Raw genomic sequence first — 14,212 nt, 5'->3', positions numbered from 1 at the left:
CTCTATGGACATGGCTCGCCTCCCCTCCCCAACCAAGGAAAAACCACCACCCCCACCGCCTGGAGGGGGTAAAGACCTGTTCTATGTGAGCCGGCCGCCGCTGGCCCGGTCATCCCCAGCGTATTGCACAAGCAGCTCGGACATCACGGAGCCGGAGCAGAAGATGCTGAGTGTCAACAAGAGCGTGTCCATGCTGGACCTTCAGGGTGATGGGCCTGGGGGCCGCCTTAACAGCAGCAGCGTCTCCAACCTGGCCGCCGTCGGGGACTTGCTGCACTCAAGCCAGGCCTCGCTGACAGCAGCCTTGGGTTTGCGGCCTGCACCTGCCGGGCGCCTCTCTCAAGGGAGTGGCTCTTCCATCACTGCAGCTGGCATGCGCCTCAGCCAGATGGGAGTCACTACGGATGGTGTCCCTGCCCAGCAACTGCGAATCCCTCTTTCCTTCCAGAACCCTCTCTTCCATATGGCTGCTGATGGGCCAGGGCCCCCGGCAAGCCACGGAGGGAGCGGTGGTCACGGTCCACCTTCCTCCCATCACCACCACCACCACCATCACCACCACCGAGGGGGAGAACCCCCAGGGGACACTTTTGCCCCATTCCATGGCTATAGCAAGAGCGAGGACCTCTCTTCAGGGGTCCCCAAACCCCCTGCTGCCTCCATCCTTCACAGCCACAGCTACAGTGATGAGTTTGGACCCTCTGGTACTGATTTCACCCGTCGGCAGCTCTCACTTCAGGACAACCTACAGCACATGCTGTCCCCTCCCCAGATTACCATCGGTCCCCAGAGGCCAGCTCCCTCAGGGCCGGGAGGGGGCAGTGGTGGGGGCAGTGGTGGGGGTGGTGGGGGTCAGCCACCTCCCTTGCAGAGGGGCAAGTCTCAACAGTTGACAGTGAGTGCTGCCCAGAAACCCCGGCCGTCCAGCGGGAACCTATTGCAGTCCCCGGAGCCAAGTTATGGTCCTGCCCGTCCTCGGCAACAGAGCCTCAGCAAAGAGGGCAGCATTGGGGGCAGCGGGGGCAGCGGTGGCGGAGGGGGTGGGGGGCTCAAGCCCTCCATCACTAAGCAGGTAGGTAAGGGTAGGGTGAGGTGGGGTGGGGTGGGTGAAGAGCAGGGAGGGAGGGAATCAGCAGTGTAGTCTATGAGACAACTTTCTCACCTTCTTTGTTCACTAAACAAATGTGTGGCATGTGGCCTGTATTCTCACTGTTCAGAAGGCAAGATGATTGTAAGTTTGAGGGCAGCTAGAGCTAGGTCTAAACAAACAGAAAATCACAAACATAAGAAGAGGGCCCTCAGCCGGGCGCTGGTGGCGCACGCCTTTAACCTCAGCACTTGGGAGGCAGAGGCAGGTGGATTTCTGAGTTCGAGGCCAGCCTGGTCTACAGAGTGAGTTCCAGGACAGCCAGGGCTACACAGAGAAACCCTGTCTCGAAAAAACAAAATAAATAAATAAATAAATAACAAAGGAAAAAGAAAGAGGGCCCTCGGCAATGTCCTGTGAACTGCTGAGGCACCAAGGGTGTGTGGGTGAACGGTTGAGCACCCCAGCCTCAGTACTTCCTCCAGGCAGGCAGGCAGGATTACTTTACTAGTTCAGGTGTAGAAGGGCTAAGGCAGAGGAGCAAGCCTGGGGGTCATGCCTGTGTCTCTTCCTCTGAGCATGCCCTCCCTTCTCCACCTTTCTGCTGTCTGCCCTTCCTTGCTGGTCTCAGCATTCCCAGACTCCATCCACGCTTAACCCCACGATGCCGGCCTCAGAGCGGACCGTAGCCTGGGTCTCCAACATGCCTCACCTGTCGGCTGACATCGAGAGCGCACACATCGAGCGGGAAGAGTACAAGCTCAAGGAGTACTCGAAGTCCATGGACGAGAGCCGGCTGGACAGGGTACGCGGGCCCTGCCCTCTGCCCCGCTCTTCCTCTGTCATGCTGGGGGGAAGGCCGTCAGCCCTTCTGAGGGAAAACCACCCATGCTCAGATAGCAGGGGAAAAAGAAACAAACACACCTCTTTCTGTCAAGAGCAGAAAGACTGTTAGTCCAACTCCCCTGTGGGTCATCCATACTGCCTATCTATACCACAGACTGGAGAGAGCTGTTCTGTTTAAGCTCTGAGGAAGAGGATTAGGATGTATGTGAGGAAACCACCTAAGCTGGGCCTGCTAGCACAGGCCTGTGAACTCATCAGGAGGCTAAGGCAGGAGATGTCAGTCCAAGGCCAGCTCGGGCGGCTTAAGGAGACCCTATTTCAAACAACAGTGAAAGGAGAGCGGAGGACCACAGTTTGTGGTAGAATGTCTGCTAGGATGCTCAAGGCCCTGGGTATCAGCAGGTTCTCCCGAGGGTTAAACACTCATGCCCCCCGACAGCTGTCCCAGGCCATAAATTCCCCTCCTGTGCCTCTCCCGCCGGACAGCAGTTGAGAGTCCTTGTTGAGGAAAGCCCAGCGCAGCCGGCACACAGGAGCTTTCGGAAGTGAAAATCAGCTGGGATTATGGCTGCCTGTGGCTAGGGGTCCCTAGGTGACACATGGGTGCCGCTGCAGTTCAGGAGCTAAGGCCTCTGCTGAGTAGCTCTGTGTAAGCTGGGGCAGAGCTTAGTACAGGGCTCTGGGTTTGATCCCTGGTACCAGAGAAAAACAGAGCATATAAGCACTGCATGTGATGACTACGATAAGCCACATGGAAATGAAGAGGCTGGTCTGAGCTCTTCTGGCCCTCGAGTCCCAGATTCATGTTAACAGTTGTATCCTCACCCCGGGAGCCCCTGACCCTGGTCTGCAAGACAGGACTGGGGAGGGAGTCACTCCAGAGACAGCACCTGCCCCCACCTCACCCAGTGGGTTTTTTTTTTTTTTTTCTTTCCTATCCCCATGTGCTCAATCTTGATTTGGAATTCTTGTCCCTCTGGCTTTAATCTGTAGATACACTTCTCTAGGAGTGTCCAGGAGTCTTGACAGAGTGCCTGTGGGGCCCCATGTTCCCCATGCACGTGGGAGGGTGGGACACACGGCTGAGGCGTGGGACTGACTTTGACTTTGCTCCGCCTTGCAGAAGCCTCAGTATTACTTCTGAGCTTTCTTAAAAGCAGATCAAGTGTGTCCAATAGGCAGAGAAAGGATGGGGTACTCCTTGTACCATGGCTGAAGTGACAGGGATGGGAGCAGGCTGGCAGAGCCAAGGCTGGGCGCCTCTCACAGTACGGGGTCCTGTGCCCGGCGGGCAGGTGAAGGAGTACGAGGAGGAGATACACTCGCTGAAGGAGAGGCTACACATGTCTAATCGGAAGCTGGAGGAGTATGAGCGGAGGCTGCTGTCCCAGGAAGAGCAGACCAGCAAGATCCTGATGCAATACCAAGCCCGCCTGGAACAGAGCGAGAAGCGCCTGCGGCAGCAGCAGGTGGAAAAGGACTCCCAGATCAAGAGCATCATTGGCAGGTGAGGGGCGGCCCGGGGAGGGAGGAGGGGGAAACCTGCTCACGCAGTGAGCCGTCCCTTACCAGGCCCCCCCCCCCCCCAGCACTGCTCACACACGGACTGCCGAAGCCTTAGGGAGATAGACCAGTGACTGTAGTCTAACCATCAGCATCTGGACGTAGGCCCAGACTCCCTACCAGTGTTCCTTCATCCAGTCGTGAGGCTCACCTCAGAGCTATGTGGCAGTTCAGAGCCACGAGAACTCTTAACCACTCCTGTGTCCCTGGCCGGAGCTCCTTGTCCAGGCTTGGAATGGGTTCCATTAGATGGGCTTTTAGCTTGTCAGTGCTCTGAAGGACCTGCCTCCTCAGTGGCCACCACAACCAGAGCCGGCTGCACCCAGATCTACTGTAATGTTTTGAGTGAGATTTAACTAGAAGAACATGGTCTCTCTACCTGAGACATTTGCTATCACTGCAAGGACTATCTTATGAGATTGGAGTCTTCAATGACTTAGTCACTGGCACAGGAGCCCCGTCCTCTGAACACAGGGTCTCTAGGAGGCCGGCTGAGCTGGGGGATCTGGCTGCCAGGAGTCTTTGAGATACACAGTTGTGCATACTTTTTTTTGGTTTCTCCAGACAGGGTTTCTCTGTATAGCCCTGACTGTCTTGGAACTCGATCTGTAGACCAGGCTAGCCTCGAACTCAGAAATCCGCCTGCCTCTGCCTCCCAAGTGCTGGGATTAAAGGTGTGTGCCCACACCACCTGTTTACTTGTTTGTACACTTTTAATCTAAGCTTTCTGGTGGCAGAGGCAGGTGGATCTGTGTGAGTGGGAAGCCAGCCTGGTCTATGTAGAGAGTTCTAGCTAGGGCTGCATAAAGAAACCTTGTCTCAACAAACAAACAAAACAAAACAAAACAAAACAAATGATACAGAAATTTCACCAGGAGTACCCATGTCTGTAATCCCAACATTTTGGAAGCTGAGGCAGGAGGATACAGCTACACAGGGTGTTCTAGGCTTCCCTGGCTACAACGTGAGACTCTCATCTGAAAACAACCAATGGGAGAAACCAAGTCTACTTTACCTTTGTGGGTTTGAGGGATGACTCAAGTGCTTAAGGGGCTATACGGCTCTTCCAGGGAACCTCAGTTACATTCCCAGCACCCACACGGGTGGGTGTGGCTTAGAGCTGTCTGCGACTCTAGTAGCTACAGGGGCATCTGATACCCCAGGCCTCAGCATGCTCTTGCACGTGTGTGTGTGCACAGACCCCCACACAGATACACACACCTTTAATTCTATCACATGGGAGGCAAAAGCAGGCAGATCTCAGAGTCTGTCAGCCTTGTCTACACAGTGAGTTCCAGGTCAGCCAGAGCTACACAGTGAAACTGTTTCCCCCAATACATGTATGCATGCATGCATGCATGCATGCATGCATACATACATACATACATACATGCAAGTCTTTAAGAAGCTCCCCAGAAGATAGGCATGAAGATCCCTGGGAGAAAGTGGACAGCAAGGGTCTGGTGACAGGCATCTTTTAGGTAATGAGGAAGAGGAATTCTTCAGGGTCAAGGGTACCAGAGGTGGGCTCTGAGTCCGTGCCCGCCACTAACCCCACTGAAGCCCGTCCCTTCAGGCTGATGCTGGTGGAGGAGGAGCTGCGTCGGGACCACCCCGCCATGGCTGAGCCGCTGCCTGAACCCAAGAAGAGGCTGCTCGACGCTCAGGTGGAAATTACAATGTCATTTATCTTCTCCGTGTCCCATCCCCATTCATCCCACTGTCTCTGTGCACTCACCGCACTCACCGCACCAGCCGTGCCGCCCTGGCCCATCGCCTCACCGTCAGTCTGTCTCCTGTTGTCCTGTTTGTCTATTCATCTGCATCCCGTTGTCTGTGCCTCCGTCACTCCTGGCAGAGCCAGTCTTACTCCTGTGCCTTCCTGTCCTGTCTTCCCACTCTTGCCTGCATCTCAGGACCACCACCAGAGCCGTAGCCTTTCAGCTCCCCTCCTGTCTGCTCCCTCAGCTCTTCTTAGCCAGAAGGCTGAAGGTTCTACGGGGTAGAGCAGAGCATACTATACTCTGAGCTGCAATATCTCCAGCCCTGGTACTCTAGAGACTCCAGGTCCCCTTGACTTCCCACTCTGACTCCTTGGTAGGTCCCTGACTCTTCTGATCCTAAGGCCTCGCCCAGAGACCCCTTTCCATAGTTGAAGTTCAACCTTCCTTTGGCCTCTGGTGTTTCCCGAAGCTGCTGTCTAACTTGCTGTTGCCACCCTCTCTGCTCCTCAGCCAGCTTCCAGGCCTTTCTGCATTCCTGGTCCCTGCTTCCCTCAGATCTGCTCTTTCCTGTCCATACTCCTCCTCCCTCTGCTGACCACCAGGCCTCCCTGCCACCACCACCAAGCTTCCTGACCCCATGACCCCACTCTCTCCCCCTGCAGCTCCTCATCAGGTAATTCTCCTCGTTCCGCTTTGACCACGGGCGGAGGACACTGGGGGAGGTGACTCCGGACCACTGCAGGTTGGTGGTGAAGCCCACCCCCTCCAACTCTCTGGAGCCTCTCCCTTCTCACTGCTGTGCACCACACCCAGAGACCCTCCACAGACCCCTCCCTCCTGACACCTCCTGCACAGACCTCTTCCCAAGGTACCACCAGAGCTCACCTGCTGACACCCCACATCTGCCCTCTGATGCTTAGCAGTACCAAACTGGACCCTTAGAAAGGCCAAGCACAGTTCCAGGTTCCCCAGTTCTCTCCAGACCAGCCCACTAGCCACCTCCTGGCGCCACCCTCCTTTCCTCTACCTATCCAGTGTCTGTCTGTCACCCCCCATTTCACCAGAGCGTCCTTGGGAGCTGGGATGTTGGAGTGGGTGGGACAGGGTGGAGGGATATTGGGCTGGGGCCAGGCTGGAGGGGCTGTGTTGACTCCAGCAGGTAGGTTGGGGTTCCCGCTTCCTCTCCTGACCCCTCACCCCTCCTGCTGTCGCCTTTCTGCTCCTTCTTTGCACTTGTGAGGCAGAAGGACTCTGAGGCCTCCTTAGTGCTCCTGGGTGGAAGCTGGGAACAGGAGTTAATTCAGGGCGACTGTAAGGAGCTTGAGATGCCTGCCCTAGCAAGGAACAGAGCAGGTAGCACACGGCAAGCATGAGTCTTGGGCAGATGTGAGGCTGGACTTAGTTTCATGTGGCCTGTAAGTTAGGAGTAGGGAGAAACAGCCCCTAGAATGAGTTCAGGGGCCCAGTAGCCATGTTTAGTACCAGGCAGGGACACCAGGAACAGCATGCTGAATCGCTGCTTTCAGCAGAGCCTGAGCTCCACCAGCTGATGCCACTCGGTTCTCCCTGCTCCGCCCAGGAGCCTTTCAGGACACAATCCTATGCAGAAGCCACTGAATGGGAAGTACTAGCACACCTGTCCTAGGACATATTTCTGTGGGAAGGACGTGTGGTGAGCAGTGGCTCCTCACAGTGTAATTTTTACTCTGCCTCCCTGGCCTGGCCCGTTAAACTTGTCAGTGATCTGTAGACAAATGCGGAGAGACAGCAAGGAACCTCACCATTTAGAGGACTCCTGCAGTGGATTCTTTTGTACAATGAATAATGGCACCCTAGTTTATCCAGTTTCTAAATTTGGGTTCATGAGGGCGTAGGGGGCATGCCCATGTGTCGTCATGAACAGACAAGCAGAGTGGAGGCGATCTGAGGGTTCCTTCCCCTGCGCTCCTGCTGCGTGTACTCGGGGTCTCCCAAGACATTTAATCTCCTCTCCCACTGACTGCCTGGGAGATAGCGGAGAGCCAAGAGGGCAGCTTGTCTGAGGTTGTATATTGGGTGGCCTTGTAACAACAGGTGAGTCTTTGATTCTGATGTGGGGAAGGGGGAAGCTGATCTTGGAAGGCTTCATTTTTTTGTGTCCTTTGGAGACAGGGTCAGATACAGATAACTAACTACATGCTGCCCTACCTAAATGTCTTGTAGCTTAGACAGTAATTTGGGTATTCGTTCTAAACTATTTGTAGGCTTTGATCCCACTGCAGCCCAGCTACTACTTAAAGCTAATAGAATTCATTTTAAGCCAAGTGTGTGTCCAGCACTGTGAGCCCTCTCCCAGCACAGGCACAGAAGGCCGCGCTGAGGCAGGAGCCAGGAAGTGGGTAAAAGAGCCATGCAAGTTTCTGAGACTAAGTCCAAGAGTGGCTAGGGTCTGCCACTCAAGCTGGAAACATGGGGAGAGGAACTGAGACAAAAGAATGGGGGCTTGGGGAAGTCAAGTCAGCCTGGGAATGTGGTCTGGGCACAGTGAATGGCTTTAAACTGAGCCCTTTGGGGTCTAACAAGCCTTTCACAGGGGTCCCACATCTGGTATGTACATTACGATTCATAACGGTAGCAAAATTAGTTACGAAGTAGCAACAAAATAGTTTGATGGTTGGGGTGAGCACGTGAGGAACTGTGTTAAAGGGACAGCATTAGACCGGCCGAGAGCCACTACCAAGTGTGAGAGGAGTCTTCTTAACGGTGCCCTCCACATCCCTTCTGACCCCTCCTGTCTCCAGTACAGTCAAACCTAGTTTGGGATGTTATATTTGAAAGGTCCACTCTGATAGCTGACAAAACTGAATGACAGTGTCTATTTAGGGAAATGCCTGTCTTCAAAACACAGTAAGTAGAACGCTGTGCACAAGGCTTCCACACAGGCCCAGGGGGCACGGCGTAAGGAATGAACTGTTTGCTGGTGTAGGTTAAGTCCCCCTCCCACACACATGTTTTCCACCAATTTGTTTAGCACACTCTTTTTTTTTTTCACAGATAAAGGAAAACTCAAGTCCTCATTTTGTTCAAATTATTAACAAACTTCCAGATCTGTAGGGGTTTGCACTAATGAGGTTTTACTGTATTGCCTCCTCTGGCCCCTCAGTGCTTTCTGGGAAGTTCCTGCCTGGGTGGAGGGTGCTGGGACGGGCACCATGGAAGTGGGGCTGGGCCGGGTGGGGGATACACAGTTCCTGAAGTGGGTGTTATACTGGAGGGAACGAGAGAGCTAGCTGTTTTTGAGCTGGTTTTCTAGTGTAAGTCTGGTTCAAAGGCTTCTGGTAGGAGTTGGGGTGATTTCCTGGAGGTGAGAAACAAACAGGAGAGGGGTAGACATGGCTGTGCAGTGGGCTGGGTGTGTGTGAGCACAGCTTGGGGCTAGCATCTTGGCCCCCGCGAAGCGTCTCAATAAGTCCGCGCTCTCCTCTTTGGTGTCTTGCAGGAGAGGCAGCTTCCCCCCTTGGGTCCAACAAACCCGCGTGTGACGCTGGCCCCACCTTGGAACGGCCTGGCCCCCCCAGCCCCACCCCCCCCACCCCGGCTGCAGATCACAGAGAACGGCGAGTTCCGGAACACCGCAGACCACTAGCCCACCCAGCATCACAGACCTCCTTCCCTGTACACCTTACCCCGGCCCACCCAGCGTCACAGACTCCTTCCTTGTGCACCCCACCCTGGAACATCACCAACCACCGGGACTGGACGCCACCAAGGGACAGCAGGATTGTCTCCCTTAATGCCTCCTTGGGGCACCCATCTGCCGACTCCACTGCTCCATTCTAGGAGGGAGAGTGGGACCCTCAGCTGCCCTCTTTCACCCCAGGACACCACCTACCCCACACAGACCCCTTCACTCTGGGGTGCTATCCCCATCCTCTGCCTCATAGTTCCCCTGAGCACTGGGGGACAGACCCTCACCCCCACACTGGGGGTGTGGCACCTCCAAACTTTCAACTTCAGGGTGATTTTTTAGCAGTAACCAGAGCTGACAATCTATAACTCCCTCTACCACCCCATTTTGGCCTCCCCTGCCCCCCTTGTTATGGGGAGGGGACCCCGGGTGAGGGGCCCTGTTACCCCTTGATTTCTCAGGAGCGTCTGGGGGGGCTCAGCGCGCACAACTCCTTCTCCTCTTCCCACTCTTACATTAACTCCCCACCCAGAACCCAGATGGGGTGGAGGGGCCACCGGGGCAGGGAGGGGGCGGCAAGGGGGGAATGGGAGTTGCCTCCCCTTCTTCCCACACCTGATCTGCTCTTGGCTGGTCCCAGAGCGGGGTGAGGGGGCTTATGCCCCCCCCTCCCCCAGTGTGTTGGGTGGGGTGGGATTGAGGTTCGGATGAGGGGTTAGGGTCTAGGAGGCCATGTGTGTTGGGTTGTAGAGGACAGACTAGCTCATCTGCCCTACCCTGATGCGCAGCCGGCCCTCTACCCCTTCCCTCTCTTGTCTCTACTCCCATGGGGAGGGGGGAACTTACTCTAGGAAAAGCCATGTCTCTCTCCCCCAGGATGGGGGGACCTGTGTTGGAGGATGGTGTTTGGGGGCCCCCTTACATGACTCTGTCCCCTGGGGGAGGTAGGACAGGGCTGGGCTTCCCTCTCACCCTCCCCCTCACCCAGTCTCCCTCCCTCCCGCCAGCTCCACGCTTTTTCGGTGTTTTTCTGTACATAGCTCTCTGGCGGAATAGGGGAGGTAGGATGGATGGGGTTTGGGGTGGGTAGGCCACGGAAGGGGAGAAACCCCTCCTGGGTACCCCCTCTTCTCTGACTGCTGCCCCTTACCCAGCCTTGTCTCTTCACTCCTTCTTGCGTTTGGTATTGAGAATTCTTCCCAGACTCCAGACTCGACCTTTCTTTTGTATGGACAGCTCTCCTTCAGTCTTATCCCTCTACATACACCTACCCAGCCGGGGCCAAATTTATACTTATATAAAAGTTGTAAATATGTGAAATTTTATCCCACACCCTTTCCTCTGCTTCCCCTCAGGCCTTACCCTTGGGCCTCCTCCCTTCTCTTGGCTGTTGTAATTATCTGGGGTTTGTACTGTACATAATTGGGGTGGGGGGCTGGGAGGCGACCCCTCTGTACAGTGCTTCCTGGCTCCCTAGCCCCACCCCTCACTTCCCTCCCCACCCACCACCTTAAGAGTAGGGAGAAGATCTTCTTACTCATTTTTTTTGTTGTTTGTTTACTCGTTTGCTCCTGGACTCTTGGTCCCCCACCACTGCCCCCCCTTTTCTCCCACCCCCAGGCCCATCTCTCTCTCTCTCTCTCTCTTTTTTTTTTTTTCTGGAGTGTGTGGTGAAACAGAAAACTCATGTTTAATAAACGGAGATTGTTCTTTTATTGCTGGGTTTGATTTTTATTTATTTTTGGTTTTGCAAGACAGGGTCTCCCTGTGTGGCTCTGGCTGTCCTGGAACTCACTCTGTAGACCAGGGTGGCCTTGACCTCAAGAGATCTGCCCGCCTCTGCCTCCAAAGTGCTGGGACTAACTGCCACCTTCCCCGGTACTGGGCTCACTTTTTAGCCAGAACCACCTGAAGGGTGGCAGGACTACTTTGAGGGAGGAAAAAAAGTCCTCTTACATTACACACTGTTCCACCTAGTCAGGAGAACAATACATCCCGCAGGGTCTTCCTGGTGACCCCCCCTCCCGCTCTCTACCAGCCGCAGCACTCGATCCGAAGGCGCGGAGGCAGAGGACCGGCGTTAGCGCCCGAAACACTCCAAGTGCAGGCTCTGCGCAAAACCCTCTCCAAGTAGGGTTTAACCGCGAGGACGCTCCTCGGTGAAACGGAGGAAAGCACCCAGGTCCTCAGCAAGCGTGCGCTCCAGCCTTCAGACCTGGCTGCCCCGCGTGCACGCGGAGGACAGCAGCCCCTGCCGCGCTGCGGAGCCCGTCGGTCTCCTCACAGCGACCCCAGAACCGGCTGACCGGCCCTCCGCCTCCGGGATCACATTCCGCCGCGCAAGGACAGCAGGCCCGCCCCGAGCCCCGCCCCTCTGTCAGCGCAGCCAATGAGAAGAGGGCTCGTAGGCTGTTGCTTTTCCATTGGCTTTAGATCTGGCCCCGCCCTCCGCGCCTAGCCCGCAGCGGCTTCCGGCGGAACTGACGCAGCTTCCGGCCGGCCAGGCGCAGTGGAAGCCGAGGAGCTCGGACGCGGTCGCGCGTGCGGTTGGGGGCGTGTCGGTGGGAAGTCCCGGGGCCGGAGCTCGCGGAGCCGACTTGTACGAGCACCGTGAGGAGGGGCGAGCGGCGGCGGCGGCGGCCGGCCGGAGGCGGCGAGGTAGGGCGCCATCCCTTCCCTTTTCGGCTTCCGCTGGGCCTGGGAGTGAAAACCCTGGTTAGTGTTTAGTCGGGTTTCTTGGTGGGCGGAACTAATATACAGAAGCTTTTAGAGTTCTAAGTGTCGGTGGGGAGGGGCTTGAGACAGGGCTCGTACCCCGAACTTGCGTGACCCCAGTCTGTTTCCTCCGCAGCCTTCACCCCGTGTAGAGCCCTGCTCTGCCCGACTCCCCGGGATTTATTTCTCTTTCCGAGGTAGCCATGGATGCTTCGACTCCTCTGCCTCCCGCACCCCCTTCCCCGAGGTGCAACCCGGCCCCACAGACAATCCACATTGAGTTCCCTCATCATAGCTCCTCGCTGCTGGAATCCCTGAACCGCCACAGGCTGGAGGGAAAGTTCTGTGATGTATCCCTCCTGATTCAGGGCAGGGAACTTCGAGCTCACAAAGCAGTGTTGGCCGCTGCCTCTCCTTACTTCCATGACAAGCTGCTTTTGGGGGATGCGCCCCGGCTCACTTTACCGAATGTCATCGAGGCAGACGCGTTCGAGGGACTGCTTCAGCTTATTTATTCAGGAAGCCTCCACCTGCCACTGGATGCTCTCCCTGCCCATCTCCTTGCAGCCAGTGGCCTTCAGATGTGGCAAGTAGTGGATCGGTGCTCAGAGATTCTTCGAGAATTAGAAACGTCTGGTGGAATTTCAGCTGGCGGAGGAGCCTCCAACCTCACACTTCTTTCCACAACATCTTCAGGAGGCTGGTGCATTCGCTCTTCCTCTTTCCAGAACCCTGTACAGTCCTCTGCTTCTACAGAGAATTCTGCTTCTCCTGAGAGCCCCATTGGAGGGAAGGGGAGTGAACTAGAAGGAATGTTACAGATTCAGGTGAAAGTAGAGGAGGAAGAGGAGCAGGGGTCAGCAGACCCACTCTTTCAGACTCCTCAACCTGAGGGAGTGTCAGAAGGGGCTTCCCAAGCTTGCGTATCCCACCCGTTGCCTACATCTGTTCTTCCCAGCAAACCTTCAGAAGATGAGAACTCAACACTTGATCCTCCTGCCCCTCCTGTACAAGCTTCCCAAATCTTATATGCTAATCAGGAAAATGTCGAGTGTAAGGAGGAGATACCAGGAGGTAGGACTCGGTCTGGAGGAGCAAAAGAAAAGACCAAAGTACGATCTGGAGAGGACTCTGAGGAGAAGGGGGAGCTAAAATACTTGCTGTCCTCAGGAGGAGGGGAAACGTCTGGGGCAGGAGATCCATCCTGGAAACCTGTAGATCTTCATGGGAATGAGATCCTGTCAGGGAGTGGAGGACCTGGAGGGACAGGGCAGGCTATGCATGGGCCTGTGAAGCTAGGAGGGACGCCTCCTGCAGATGGAAAGTGCTTTGCCTGCCTGTGTGGGAAACGCTTTGCAGTAAAGCCAAAACGAGACCGACACATCATGTTGACCTTCAGCCTTCGCCCTTTTGGATGTGGCATCTGTAATAAACGTTTCAAGTTGAAGCATCACCTGACAGAGCACATGAAGACCCATGCTAGAGCTCTGCATGCGTGTCCCCACTGCGGCCGTCGGTTCCGTGTCCAGGCCTTTTTCCTTCGTCACCGGGACTTATGCAAGGGCCAGGGCTGGCCCACTTACCACTGGACTTACAAATGACTACTGGTGCTCCGTAGTGATTTCTAGGACAAGATAGCCACGGCTGCTGATGGACTCTTACCTTTCACCACCTCAGTCCTGGATTATGTAGTTATTCCAAGAGATTATATATGTTATGTTACGAACCCCTTATTCTTGGGTATGGGTCTCACCATGCTGTATTTAGAAGTCCGAGTTTAAACAGACTGTAGGAAAGTCATGCTTCTGATCACTTAACCTAAGTGGCCCTTTTTGTATTGCTAGCCAGTGAAGGAACTGCTGACCTCAGATTATATTAGAGAACAGTTGGAGCAAAGTGACCCAATAACTCTTACCTCATCTTCATGGGGAGGTGAGGGAACTAGTCTCTAAGAATACATTTGGTTCAGAGTTCAAGTAATTGCCAGACTTAGCTCTAAGCAGCCTCTCCCTCACAGCAGTATTCTGTTTCTGAACGTTCTGTCATTTCTTTCCAGATGCTTTTTAGGTTGTACTTTGTGTTTCTTACCAGTAGACACCTTTGCCGAATATCCTTTTAAAAATACTTGAGCAGGACTGAAGAGATGGCTCAGCAGTTAAGAGCACTGTCTGCTCTTTCAGAGGTCCTGAGTTCAATTCCCAGCAACATGGTAGCTCACAACCATCTGTCATGGGATTTGATGCTCTCTTCTGGTCTGCAGGCATACATGCAGACAGCATTCATACATTTAAAAAAAAATGTACTTGAACATGCAGTGAGTGTGGTGTACACATTTAATCACAGCACATGGGAGGCAGAGGCCTTGAATTTCTTCAGGTTCAAGGCCAGGCAGGGCTATACACGGTGGGACCCTATCTTTATGGGGAAAATAGTACTTGAGCACTTTAGCAAACAGAGCATTTCATGTCATTCTGAAAGTATATAACAGGGTATTCCCTCAGCAGCCTTAACTTTGTCCACCTTTCACTACCACAGATAACTTGCTTATGATCACAATGACAGATATGACCCACGAACTCAGGAGATGGCAGCTGACCTACAATGCTCTCG

The 14,212-nt window shown here is 54.8% G+C and overlaps 2 protein-coding genes across 21 annotated transcripts in view; both read left to right on the top strand.

Annotated features, from left to right (window-relative positions):
* The window catches only part of Syngap1 (synaptic Ras GTPase activating protein 1), a 32,086-nt gene extending 21,484 nt beyond the window's left edge, over window positions 1-10,602 (top strand). For 10 of the 20 annotated variants that reach the window (XM_076916578.1, XM_034524300.2, XM_076916581.1 and 7 more), the window contains 5 exons: window positions 1-1,072; window positions 1,719-1,892; window positions 3,229-3,440; window positions 5,073-5,163; window positions 8,699-10,602. In XM_076916578.1, coding sequence (XP_076772693.1) covers window positions 1-1,072; window positions 1,719-1,892; window positions 3,229-3,440; window positions 5,073-5,163; window positions 8,699-8,845 — 1,696 coding nt within the window. In that variant the 3' untranslated portion in view covers window positions 8,846-10,602. The other 10 variants (XM_034524303.2, XM_034524301.2, XM_076916571.1 and 7 more) reach the window with 8 other exon arrangements.
* Window positions 10,603-11,400: 798 nt separating this feature from the next.
* On the top strand, window positions 11,401-13,419 carry Zbtb9 (zinc finger and BTB domain containing 9). Its single transcript, XM_034524333.2, has 2 exons — window positions 11,401-11,545; window positions 11,739-13,419. Exon 2 carries the CDS (start codon window positions 11,806-11,808, stop codon window positions 13,201-13,203), a length of 1,398 nt encoding a protein of 465 aa, XP_034380224.1. The 5' UTR covers window positions 11,401-11,545; window positions 11,739-11,805; the 3' UTR covers window positions 13,204-13,419.
* The last annotated feature ends 793 nt before the right edge of the window (window positions 13,420-14,212 follow it).

This window comes from Arvicanthis niloticus, chromosome 20 (assembly GCF_011762505.2).
Source record: "Arvicanthis niloticus isolate mArvNil1 chromosome 20, mArvNil1.pat.X, whole genome shotgun sequence".
NCBI classification, from domain to species: domain Eukaryota; kingdom Metazoa; phylum Chordata; class Mammalia; order Rodentia; family Muridae; genus Arvicanthis; species Arvicanthis niloticus.
Note: the sequence above shows the minus strand (reverse complement) of the source record. Positions and strands in the feature narration are given on the sequence as shown.

What these genes read in the sequence shown, in the direction of transcription:
- Zbtb9 (XM_034524333.2), top strand. Translation starts at nt 11,806, where the DNA reads ATGGATGCTTCGACTCCTCTGCCTCCCGCACCCCCTTCCCCGAGGTGC.